General features: G+C 46.3%; 1 protein-coding gene across 1 annotated transcript in view; it reads left to right on the plus strand.

Annotated features, from left to right (window-relative positions):
- Positions 1-13,273, plus strand: part of LOC126291737 (ammonium transporter Rh type A-like) — a 332,630-nt gene that overhangs the window by 105,069 nt on the left and 214,288 nt on the right. Inside the window, exon 2 of the mRNA XM_049985409.1 lies at positions 9,793-9,954. Coding sequence (XP_049841366.1) covers positions 9,810-9,954 — 145 coding nt within the window. The 5' untranslated portion in view covers positions 9,793-9,809. The remainder of the gene's footprint in view (positions 1-9,792; positions 9,955-13,273) is intronic.

The following is a 13,273-nucleotide window of genomic DNA, read 5'->3' on the forward strand; positions in this document are numbered from 1 at the left end:
TGTAGTGAAATACAGAGGTATGTAAACAGGCAGAATACGGCGCAGCCAACAACGCCTGTATATGACAACAAGTGTCTGGCGCAGTTGTAGGATCGGTTACTGCTGCTACAAATGCTGGTTATCAAGATTTAAGTGAGTTTGAACGTTGTGTTACAGTCGGTGCACGAGCTTGGGGACACGGCACCGTGAATGTCACAGATCCGGTAAAACATCAAATCTCCGACGTCGCTGAGGGCGGAAAAAGATCCTGCATGAAAGGGACCGACCACTACTGGGGAGAGTCGGTCAGCCTGACAGAAGTTCAACCCTTCCGCAGATTTCTGCAGATTTCAATGCTGGGCCATCGACAAGTAACAGCGTGCGAAGCGTTCAACGAAACATCATCGATATGGGCTTTCGGAGCTGAAGACCTACTCGTGTAGCCTTGATGCCTGTGCTCGTCAACGCCGACATGTCGTCTGCTGGGACGAGTCTCGTTTCAAATTGTATCGAGCGGATGGACGTGTACGGGAAGGAGACAACCTCATGAATTCGGGGACCCTGCATGTTAGCAGACGATTGCTGAAGCTGCTGGAGGCTCTGCAGTGGTTTGGGGCGTGTACAGTTGGAGTGATATGGGACCTCTGATATTTCTAGATACGACTGCGATGGCCGACACGTACGTAAGCATCCTGTCTGATCACCTGTGTCCATTCATGTCCACTGTGCGTTCAGACAGCCTTGGGCAATTCCAGCAGGACAATGCCACACCCCACACGTCCAGACTTTCTACAGAGTGGCTCCAGAAACCTGAGTTTAAACACTTCCACTGGCCACCAAACAGCCCACATATGAACGCTATTCAGGATATCTGGGATGCCTTGCAACGGGCTCTTCAGAAGAAATCTCCATCCCCTCGTACTCTTATGGATTTATGGACAGCCCTCCAGGATTCATGGTGTTAGTTCCCTCTAGCACTACTCGAGAGATCGGTCGAGTCCATGCCATGTCTTCTTGCGGTACTTCTGCGTGCTCGCGGGAGCCCTACACGATAATAGGCAAGTGTACCAGTTTTTTTCACTCTTCAGTGTATATTGGATGTATTATAATTAATGGCTTAAAACAATACTGTTCAAGTGCTCGATGCTAGAAACAAAAAATCTCCGAGAGCATGGGCTGTGCGCTGCATACCTTAGAAGCTATGATTTCTTGCTCAGTACAAGACATGTGTTTCACAGTAGCGGAAATGAACAAGTGCTCATAGTTCGTGAGGTATGCACCCCAGAACCCATGTTTACTGGACTTTTTTCGTATTTTTTGGTCCATACTTCCTCCTCTAAAAGTATGACAGGCAGAGCGCTTGCGATCGAAGAGATTTGTTTCACAGTATCGAAGACGAGCAAGAGGTTATTGGTCTTAAGGTGCGCATTTTAGTGCCTGTGTTTACCGAGACTTTGCTATCAACTGTATGCCTTTTCTTCGGACGAGAAGACTCAGGCCTGGGTTCAATTATGATTTCGTTGACAATGGCAAATATTTTTCCATTGAAGCATTGACCGCCTTCTCTCACAATGGAATAAATGTAGTAACAGTTATGGCGATTACTTCTGAAGTAATAAACACTATGCTTACATGTTTTCCATCTGTCTCCGTATTAATGAGCAATTAATGCCAAACTTTTAACACATATTAGTTCATACCGTGGGAAAATTGCCTTAGGTGCCAGAACCCTAAATGTGACTTTCGAAATAGATCGTTGTTGAATTTCATTCATTCCAGGATAATCACAGGATGTTTGGAAAGAAGAAAGGGCACCCCAAATTGGGAGTATTTGGAAAGGGCTTTCGATTTACAGCATTGGCTTGATAACCAAGGGAAAGGGCCGTAAAACAGGTGAATTGCAGTTATTTTTTATTTATTTCTGGGCCCCTGTTGTCCAATATCCCAGAGAAACTGAAGTAATCTGTAGGCTACTGTAGTGCCTGCATTGTTAAGAACGAGGCAGTTTTTCTTGGGGCATGCATGGATGCCTGAAGGAACAGGCGCTGCGGCGACTCGACTACAGCCGTCACAAGATACATGAAATGTATTCGCAGTAGCGAATACGAACAACCAACAGTTGTATAAGGAACTCGAAACCGTAGTCTTCGATTTACGCGACTAATCGACTTAACCGTTTGGATATCCGTGAAATACTCAGTATGAGCGAACGTGTGGGTGCTATTCTGTCATTCTGCGCAACGGATTAATCTGAGATGTCCCTTTCCCCTGTGGCTCCTGCAAGATGCAATTTCCACCCCAAGACTACTACAGAAGTCAGACAGACGATCCTAACATTCTAAAGAGAAATGCCTGAAAAACTTTGAGCAATAAATATCTTCTGGAGTCGTCCGCTATAAGGAAATGACACAAAAATTCACAAAATTTCTTACGTAACTAGTGGGATACTTGGGTACTGGAGTAGTGCTAGTCAGTGTAAGAAAAACATGAAACTAACGAAAATTATTATTTGTTTTACTGCAATTCTGAGAAATCGCAATGGCACTTTTAGTTATGAACTGAACAAGTTATTTCTGGGTTCTTTTCGGAATGTGAAGTTACCTCTTAAGGACAGGATTCGCTAATGAAATTTCTATTCAAAGTTTGATTGTTATTGACTTGGCAGAATGGCTGAGAGTCGCGCCTACTCAACTTGAGTCGCGTGTGGAGTGCAGTGAAATGTACTGTTGTCGAGGAAATATGGGGCTCGCAAGAGCTGTAGCGCACAATACCGTAAGCTGCGATGACTGCTGTCTGCGCCGCTCGCTGCTGACAAATAAGATAACTCTCGTTCTATCTGGATTGACCTTCACCAATCAAACTCTCTCTACACCTTGAAGACAAGGACTCCTATTCGCCCCTAGTCTAACTATTGGCGTGGTACACCGGTCATATATCCAGTCCACCCCGATGTCACTCAAAAATTCGCTAGCAGGCGTTTAACTATAACTCTGTCTGTTCACACCGCACAATAAGTGTGGCAGCCAACGCAGTGAACAACACTTAATCGCAAGGACTCAATATAGAGTCATACTCCGATTTGCTCTCGACAGAGGTGCTCTCCCAGTGAAGTACTGAGGAGATACTTGTTCCTCACTCTTTGAGTAAGCACACGAGCGCACACGCTCTCATTACATATTCTCGGTCCAAGAGCAACAACGGAACGGCCCCTCTCCACGCCAGACGTGAAGGCGTATATCTTTCGGTCTCTTCCATTACTCCCTCAGCTCAAGGCGTCAGGAATATCGTCTGCCAATCAGCATTTCTCATCTAAAACGGGAGAATGACGTTTCGTTTAAGGCGACCAATCCGGAAAACTGTAGCATTGGCGTTTGGCGTTTGCTGTCCCGCTGTGAAAACCTCTGAAACTGCGTGCTGTGTTTGTAAAGAATGCGTAGGCTGGGCGCTCCCACACAATGTAGCGGAATTTGCTTTTAAGACGAACATGGGGTCGTTCTCCCTTTCACTCAGGCAAACGCTGTCTGCTGTACGGGTTGTTGCTGGCCAACGTAAATGGGTTGACTCATCCTCTGAAGGGACCGGCCTCCTGGCATGCGGTTTGTCTATCCCAAACTAAAAGCTTTTGTGACCGTCGTGTCTTGAATGTGTGTGTGTACGCCAGCCTCGAGTATTTCAAACTCAGTGTGCACTTGTGATTTCCTTATTATTTGCATATCGTTTACATGAATTCATACAGCATTGACTTTATCTTATCGAGTTTGGGTTCGAATGAAGCGTCTTGATGTGCAGAATATGACTGTGAGGGCGGTATATATGTAAGCAATGATGGTCAGGAGACCATGACGTCTTACATCAGGACTAGACCAGAACGTGCATACGTCTTGCGTTACAGATGTTGCTCGTACTCACATTACGTGATTTCTGTACTGGGGAAGACATTGTGATTGAAAGTCGCTGCCTGCTTGCGGCTAATAAATACGCTATTGCAGTGTCTCTATTGTTAAGAAGAATGATGTAATGTTGCTTCGGATATGTATAAAGGAACTGAAATTTCGTATGATGGTGAGTCAAATGAAAACCTTAAATTTTTTTAAAATATTAGTTATTGTGCAGAAGTGGTACAGAGCTGTATTACTTTTCAACATAGTCTCCCCCACGCTTAATGCAAGTCCTCCAGCGCTTACAAAGTGCATAAATTCCTTTAGAAAAAAAAATCTTTTGGTAGTCTTCGCAACCGCTCATGCACCGCATGGCGTACCTCTTCATCAGAACGGGAACTTCTTTCCTCCCATTGCGTCTTTGAGTGGTCCTAACATATTGACATCACCTGGAGCAAGGTCTGGTGAGTATGGTGGATGAGAAAGACAGTCAAAATGCAGGTCTGTGATTTTTGCAACTGTTTTACAGGCAGTGTGGGGCCTTGCATTGTCATGTTGCAAAAGGGCACTTACTGACAGCAATACACGTTGCTTTGATTTGATTGCAGGCCGCAGATGATTCTTTAGGGGATCTGTGTATGATGCACTGGTGACAGTGGTCCCTATAGGAATGTAATGCTCCCAAACTAGGCCTTTTTCGTCTCAAAAGAGACTCAGCATAACCTTCCTTGCTGATGGTTCTGTTCGAAACTTCTTTGGTTTTGGTGATGAAGAGTGGAGCCATTCCTTGCCCGCTCTCTTTGTTTCCGGTTGGTGGAAGCGAACCCAGGTTTCGTCCCCAGTAACGATTCTTGCAAGGAAGCCATAGCCTTCTCGTTCAGAGCGCCGAAGAAGTTCTTCACAAGCATCAACACGTCGTTCTGTCATTTCAGGAGTCAGCCGCCGTGGCACCCATCCTGCAGATACTTTGCGAAACTGAAGAACATCATGCACAATGTGGTGTGATGACCCATGACTAATCTGTAACGTGCTCCAATGTCATTCAGTGTCACTCTGCGGTTTTCCTTCACTATGGCTTCAACTGCTGCCATGTTCTGTGGAGTCACAACTCGTTGCGCCTGACCTGGACGAGGAGCATCTTCCAATGAAGTCACACCATTTGCGAACTTCCTACTCCAGTCGTAGACTTGCTACTGTGACAAACATGCTTCACCGTACTTAACCTTCATTCGTCGATGAATTTCAGTATGTTTCACACCTTCATTACGCAAAAACCGAACAACAGAACGCTGTCCTTCCCTGGAGCAAGTCACAAGTTGGGCGGCCCTGTTTATACTGATACTGCGAAGGTATGTGTGCATCTGCACTATGCTGCCACCTACAGGCAATTCTGCACACTGTTTGTAGCACGCTTACCAACTTACAGGATAATGGTGCGAAATTCCGATTTGTTATTACAAATTTAAGGTTTTCATTTGATTCACCCTCGTATTTATCAGCCGATACTGGGCCCTGTGTGTCTCATGCACGGGAATAGCATTAATGGGATGTACGAGTACAGGTACAAAACTTGGACGACGACATATGGAAGTCTGGATGTGGCCGTTACTCGTGCACGGATAGCCGAAGCGGTTAAGGCGATCGCCCGTGATAAGCGGGAAATCCTTTCGAGTCCGGCCTGGCACAACTTTGAACTATCGCCATTCCCTTCTACAGCTCAGCTGCGAGTGCGTTTCACGTATACAATAACGTGCATCTGTGTAATGCTGTACATATCTACACTCCTGGAAATTGAAATAAGAACACCGGGAATTCATTGCCCCAGGAAGGGGAAACTTTATTGACACATTCCTGGGGTCAGATACATCACATGACACTGACAGAACCACAGGCACATAGACACAGGCAACAGAGCATACACAATGTCGGCACTAGTACAGTGTATATCCACCTTTCGCAGCAATGCAGGCTGCTATTCTCCCATGGAGACGATCGTAGAGATGCTGGATGTAGTCCTGTGGAACGGCTTGCCATGCCATTGTTGAACCAGCGTTCGTGCTGGACGTGCAGACCGCGTGAGACGACGCTTCATCCAGTCCCAAACATGCTCAATGGGGGACAGATCCGGAGATCTTGCTGGCCAGGGTAGTTGACTTACACCTTCTAGAGCACATTGGGTGGCACGGGATACATGCGGACGTGCATTGTCCTGTTGGAACAGCAAGTTCCCTTGCCGGTCTAGGAATGGTAGAACGATGGGTTCGATGACGGTTTGGATGTACCGTGCACTATTCAGTGTCCCCTCGACGATCACCAGAGGTGTACGGCCAGTGTAGGAGATCGCTCCCCACACCCTGATGCCGGGTGTTGGCCCTGTGTGCCTCGGTCGTATGCAGTCCTGATTGTGGCGCTCACCTGCACGGCGCCAAACACGCATACGACCATCATTGGCACCAAGGCAGAAGCGACTCTCATCGCTGAAGACGACACGTCTCCATTCGTCCCTCCATTCACGCCTGTCGCGACACCACTGGAGGCGGGCTGCACGGTGTTGGGATTTGAGCGGAAGACGGCCTAACGGTGTGCGGGACCGTAGCCCAGCTTCATGGAGACGGTTGCGAATGGTCCTCGCCGATACCCCAGGAGCAACAGTGTCCCTAATTTGCTGGGAAGTGGCGGTGCGGTCCCCTACGGCACTGCGTAGGATCCTACGGTCTTGGCGTGCATCCGTGCGTCGCTGCGGTGCGGTCCCACGTCGACGGGCACGTGCACCTTCCGCCGACCAGTGGCGACAACATCGATGTACTGTGGAGACCTCACGCCCCACGTGTTGAGCAATTCGGCGGTACGTCCACCCGGCCTCCCGCATGCCCACTATACGCCCTCGCTCAAAGTCCGTCAACTGCACATACGGTTCACGTCCACGCTGTCGCGGCATGCTACCAGTGTTAAAGACTGCGATGGAGCTCCGTACGCCACGGCAAACTGGCTGACACTGACGGCGGCGGTGCACAAATGCTGCGCAGCTAGTGCCATTCGACGGCCAACACCGCGGTTCCTGGTGTGTCCGCTGTGCCGTGCGTGTGATCATTGCTTGTACAGCCCTCTCGCAGTGTCCGGAGCAAGTATGGTGGGTCTGACACACCGGTGTCAATGTGTTCTTTTTTCCATTTCCAGGAGTGTAGCACTTTCCGTTAATACCAAGGAGGAGAATGAGTTTTTCGATATGTGAACCATTGCAGAACATAGTCTTTATCGTCTATGTGCCACCTATGTGTGTGTGTGTGTGTGTGGGCTAGTACTAAACCGGGACCCTAGAAGCGACAGAACGACGGAGAGGCTTCGTCCCCGCTGTAGCCCACAGCGGTTCACAACCCGACAACAGGCCACAGCAGTCCACCCACCCCACCGCCGCCTCACACCGAACCCAGGGTTACTGCGCGGGTCGGTCTCCAGTGGACAACCCCCTCCCGGAAACGTCAGAGTAATGTTGGTGTACGCGTACGTGGAGACAGTGTTTGGTTTGAATGGCTCTGAGGACTATGGCACAACATCCTCCGGTCATCAGTGTAACTGAGGCGGAATAAGGGGAACCAGCCCGCATTCGCCGAGACAGATGGAAAACCGCCTAAAAAGTCATCCACAGGCTGGCCGGCACACCGGACCTCGACACTAATCCGAGTGCTCGGGAAGCAACGCGTACATGTACCAGGTGAGCTTGTAATGGAATCAGAGGGGATTCCCCAATCGGAAAACATTATTGCAGTTTTCTGTGCGTACTTCTCATTTTATGGCAGCAAGGTTGTAGTGGCTGTTTGGGTTGTGACCCACTGCCGAGCGAGCTAGTAGTGAGAGACGTGGAGTTCCTATGGTCAATAATGGGGGGAGGGGGGGGGGGGGTATGTATTTGTCATACATCCAAGGGGCACCTCGTATAAGAATCAGGGGCTTATGAACAAGGCGTAATTTAATATCCCACACAAAAAATTAAAACCTTGGGTATGTTTTTGTACATATCTGTTTTGAATATATCACTTGTTCAATATGAGCAATGTACCTCAGTCGCCACCACCCATAGACGATGAGGTTTATAATACTGACAGTAGCTACTGGTTGTAGAAGTTTCTTTACTTTTCTTTTCGTTATCTACTCATTGCTGGTCGGCTGAGGTCGATTCTTTTAGAGAACATTGGTGGTTCTCTTCCGTGGTTTACCAGGTGGGCTACTAGTGGAGTAGAGATGTTTCAAACATATTGTGTGTATTAAATGTGTATGTTTAACATCTTCTCAGGAGAAATGATGCTATAAACAATCAGATGCGTGAAAAAACTTCTGCATAAAGCATGACGTTTAAATTTATTGCTTCTTTGCTATTAACTCTATCCGCAACACGTTTTGCTGACAGTAGTCACGCAATCCGCTGAATGTACTTACAAAATTATATAGTTCTATGACACATCGGGAGATATAACTGAGTGCGCCAAAAACTGCCCCATCGGGCAAGAAATTTAAGTTCATTACTTCTTTGCTAATAACTCTGTTTGCAACATGTTTCACAGACAGTATCAACATATGAAATTGAATGTAACTACACAAATACATAATTGTACGGCATACAAATCACACTGAGACGCGTGTAAACTGCCACATCATGCATAACGTTTTAATACATCTATTTTTTACTACTAAGACACTCCTACAGTCGAGACAAGTTAATTTTTGACTTCCGGCAGCTCTCGTGGAAGCTTTCAACTGTGAAGCGCAAACGGTTTTAGGCCCTTTGACGAAACGTTGCCATAGAAACGTTTACAATATCACGTTGTACACAGGCGAAGCAGCTGCGCATTGCTGCCTCGACACCTAACTACAAATATTATTTATAATCAAGTTCTGCGTTAAATAAACATTACACACAACTTTTATTTTGCATACTGTGTTTCTTAATTTGAGTACTGTACTGTGCGTTACGCATTTCTCTTTGTACGACTGTTTCATAATTTCAGAGGCGTTTCTGCAAATACATGAAGGTTTCTCGATATTGCGATACACACACAGTTCATTTTTTGTTTTCGTTTCTGAAAGAAAATTGACACAATGAACACCAGGGCAATGCCTTGTTTGTCAGCCAGTGAAGAATAAATGAGTGTGACAAGTTCCAGCATTGGGCTTAGTGAAACTTTCTGCAAACTTTGTGCGGAAGTGGCAAAGGGGAATTCACCACTCTAAGATGAAGAAAATCATTGCGTGTTTGCTTTTGAATTGGCCCTGTGTTACACGTTTCCTTCCTTTCTCATGTGAGCTGTACGGCGTGTTGCAGAAATTTGTTCGTTTCAGTAAAACTTCCTAATAGGGTAGGAGTATGACAAACGGGTTCCCAGTCGGAAATACTTTAGACTACATTCTCCAAATGACAAGGGCCACCTCCGACGAACCTTGTTGGAATTGCGGCCTGGGAACTAATTTCATTTATTTCTGGGAGAACTATGTCAAGTATTTCAGTCAAAGTAGGAGTGTGTAGCAGCACAGTCAGTTTGACACATCCACACACACACACACACACACAACACCCTTCAATAAACGTGTAAACTAAATTCTAATTTTCGTCTAGGATATTGTCCTAGAATTAAAACACTCCCAACCGCACCACTCCAAAGTTTCTGGGGGGGGATTCTCTTTTATTATCAGGCCAACGCCGAAACGGGAAGTTCCCCTGCCACAAATTCCCATTTGGGACGATATCTGCCCCACTAACAGCCTGCTGGGACATTTGGATGAAACGACCCACGACTCTTTAATGGGACCCGCACTGCTACTTGGAGTAGAGAATGAGAAGATTAAAAAAAAAATAGCAGCTTCAGGGTGGAATGTAATGAAGTCACCTATTTGTCTTTCTGAGTCTGAGGCCAATGTGATCCATCAGCTTCTCCCTTCACAGTGGCTGCCAGCGCCGAGATGAAGTGGCCGAGCAAGAAGGGCGAGATGTGCGGCATCGCGGTCATCCAGTTCATGATGGCGGTGCTGCTGATGCTGTGCGCCTGCTACCCCCTCGTCCACGACGACCACGCCTTCGAGATTCTCGTGGGCATCGCTCTTCCAAGTGAGTAAGACGGCTGCTCGAGGCTCACAGTGCTGTCCTTGCAGAAGACTCCAAGTATATCTGTTGGTCGCGAGCACGTTGTTGAATCACGTATTCGTGACCTCTGTTGGTATCTAGACTAGTCGACAATAGGGACAAAGACATCAGGGTCACGCGTTAGAAATGATTCATTGAGGTGCTCACATTGGTGTCCTGTGCTTTGGACAGTTCCCTAATAGTCCTTCAGCTCCATCTTAAGCAGTTCATCCAGTTCATCTCTGGTGTAAGCAGAGGCTACTCGAGATAAATCCATTAAAAATCAAGGCAATAGCTATAGGACGAAACATCCACAACTTCGAATACCTAACTTTTAACTAAAGTGGGCGTCATTTACGACGACGGCCGAGTTTAGGTTCGTTCTGCGCACAAAACACAGTCAGCCAATGAACAGAGAACGACGTTGCCAGAGCTCGATTGCATGCAGAGCACGAGTGTCTTCAGTTTTAGAAACGTTCAGTCATAAATAAAGTAATTGAACAAAAGCGATGTCTTGATAGCAGACTTCCTTTTATAGAAAGTTTGGAAAAAGCATTCTTTATACCAATCGCTTCATATTCTATTAATTAAGTATACCAAGCAAGCAATAAGCCTCCTAATTCAGGCGATAGCAAGGAAAGGTGTTTGTATCATTCTCACTAACCGCTTTTTCGCAATAAAGAACAGCGGTAATTGTTTATTTCCTATTGTACTTCGACGAAACGTGAGTAATTCATAAGCATACCAACAGTGTTTGCCGGTATTCTGAGTGATATTTTAAAGTCCTACGCTGGGAGAAGTATTCAATAATGAATTGCGTTAGCATAATGGTTAAAGTGTATGGCTGCTAAGCAAAAGGTTGTGAGTTAAAACCTTGTTCGGTGTTTAATATTTTCTTTATTTAAAAACAATATAGAAGTGTCTCACTTCATGAATTTCATTCGTTTCAATGTAATTTTTTGAAATTTCTAGTGGCAACTAAAATCGACCATACGGAAAGTATATGCTATGGACTTCTACCTCTGCAAACTCTTCAAACTTTCGTGCAATTGTTTTGCTCTGAGCACTATGGGACTTAACATCTATGGTCATCAGTCCCCTAGAACTTAGAACTACTTAAACCCAACCAACCTAAGGACATCACACAACATCCAGTCATCACGAGGCAGAGAAAATCCCTGACCCCGCCGGGAATCGAACCCGGGAACCCGGGCATGGGAAGCGAGAACGCTACCGCACGACCGCGAGCTGCGGACTGCAATGGTTTACTTCATTTAATGCTGCGCAATAACTGCGTTGAACATCGAAACAAAATTAAGTCATTTATGGGGGGAAAGTATCAGTCAAGAAGATGTGTAAAAATCAAATTTTTGGGCCAAATAGTTTTTGTGAAATCGAATGATAAAACTGTGTCAAAGCAGTCGAAACACCATGTGTCAGCACAGGCGAGCAGTGCAGTGATGACAAAATCGCGCACAGCGCGGAATGCGGGGAGCACTTCTCTGTAGCAGCGAAAGGGTTAATGTGGCCGTGGTGGCTTTGCTTCATAAACTGCGCGCTGCCCCCTAGACGTAAGTTTGCGAACTATCCTATGGCACTGCTTGTCTTGGCGCGTACAACTGGCAACGCAGCAATCTCCCGCGTCTGGGCGAGCATGAGCGAGCCGCCAAGATAAAAGACTTGAACTATAGCATGCTACAACTACTTGGTCTAAACCTTGAGTGTAAAATAACATGAAGATCCCAACTACCAACAATTCAATAGAAATCCCACAATCGACTTACACTTCCAACTGGTCAGATACATTCTGCAGAAAAGAAGGCCCACCATGAAGAAATTGCCCGAATGGGACGGAAACGCTAGATGCGATGTACACGAGCAGGTAAAGAAATAATTAGAATATTAGAAAAATTGGATGATTTATTCAAGAGAAGAGCTTCACAAACTGAGCAAGTCAAAAACGCATAGACTGACAAGAGTTGCTGGATGTCTTCCCAAGAGCTATCATGCCAAATTATGTCTAATTGACATGTTAGATCAACAGAATTCCGAGATAGTTGGAAGGCCCAGTCCATAATGCTCCAGACGTTCTCAGTTGAGGACAGATAGGGCGACCTTGCTGTCAAAGGTAGGGCTCGGTAAGCACAGGCAGTAGGAGCTCTCGCCATGTGTGGGCAGGCATTGTATTGCTGAAATGTAGCACAAGAAACGGAGTGTAGAAAACTGTGGACATACACTGTGCTGTAAAGGTTCAGCTGACAACAACCAAAGGTGCACTGCTATGAAAAGAAACGGCGCTCCGGACTGTCACTCCTGGTTCTCGGGCCATATGGCGGACGACAGTCCAGTTGGTATCCCACTGTTGCCGGGTGTCTCTAAACAAGTCTTCTGTATGTAATCTCATTTACTGGAGTATAACTGTCTTCAGTCATGAAGCCCGCTTCGAACTAAGCCCTGATGCACAGCCATTCGAATAATTCCATCGTGGTGCGTGGATTTTTTTGTGTCTTAGAGTATATGTAGATTCCATGTATGCCCCATGCCCCATGCACCATCCTTCCCACCTACAGAGCCTTGGTATCCTACCGCTATCTGGGGTGTCTCCAAACAAGTCTTTGGTATGTAATCTTATTTACTGGAGTATAATTGTCTTCAGTGATCAGTCCTGCTGCGAAATGTGCCCTGATGCACAGCGATTCTAATAATTCCTTCATGATGCGTGGATATTTTTTTTTGTTCTAGAGTGTATGTAGATTCCATGCTTGCCCCATTCCCCATCCCTTCCCCCTGCAGAGCCTTGATGTATCCCATCTTCTGCCAATATAATTAATAAACTCTCTTTACCAGAGCTCTATCACTCTCCAAATACCGAAAGTTCACACATTCTGGTTTGCTTTCTGCATTTGTTTACCCACCCCTACACTAATCCTTTACCAGCTCATAATTTTCTCTTCCATCCTTACTCACAATGAATATCAAGGATATCCTACAGATCCCGCGGAACCGACTCCAAAACCCCATTGTCTCTAGTTCAAATTTCAATCTCGGTCTGCTGCCGCACCTATAACAACACATCCCACCAGCCATACATCTACAATGTAGGAGTAGACAGGTTGCTACTTACCGCAAAGAAGAGACGTTAAGTTGCAGACAGGCAGAGTTACAAGACACACAGAGCTTTCGGCCAGAGACCTCATCAGCCAAAGAGAAACAGAGAAATACGCACCAGTGATACACACAAGCAAGCAGACCACACACGCACATTGCGGCCTGAGCTTCCAGAAATGGCGGTCGTGTGTGCTTC

Source organism: Schistocerca gregaria, chromosome 9 (assembly GCF_023897955.1).
Source record: "Schistocerca gregaria isolate iqSchGreg1 chromosome 9, iqSchGreg1.2, whole genome shotgun sequence".
Classification (NCBI taxonomy): Eukaryota; Metazoa; Arthropoda; class Insecta; order Orthoptera; family Acrididae; genus Schistocerca; species Schistocerca gregaria.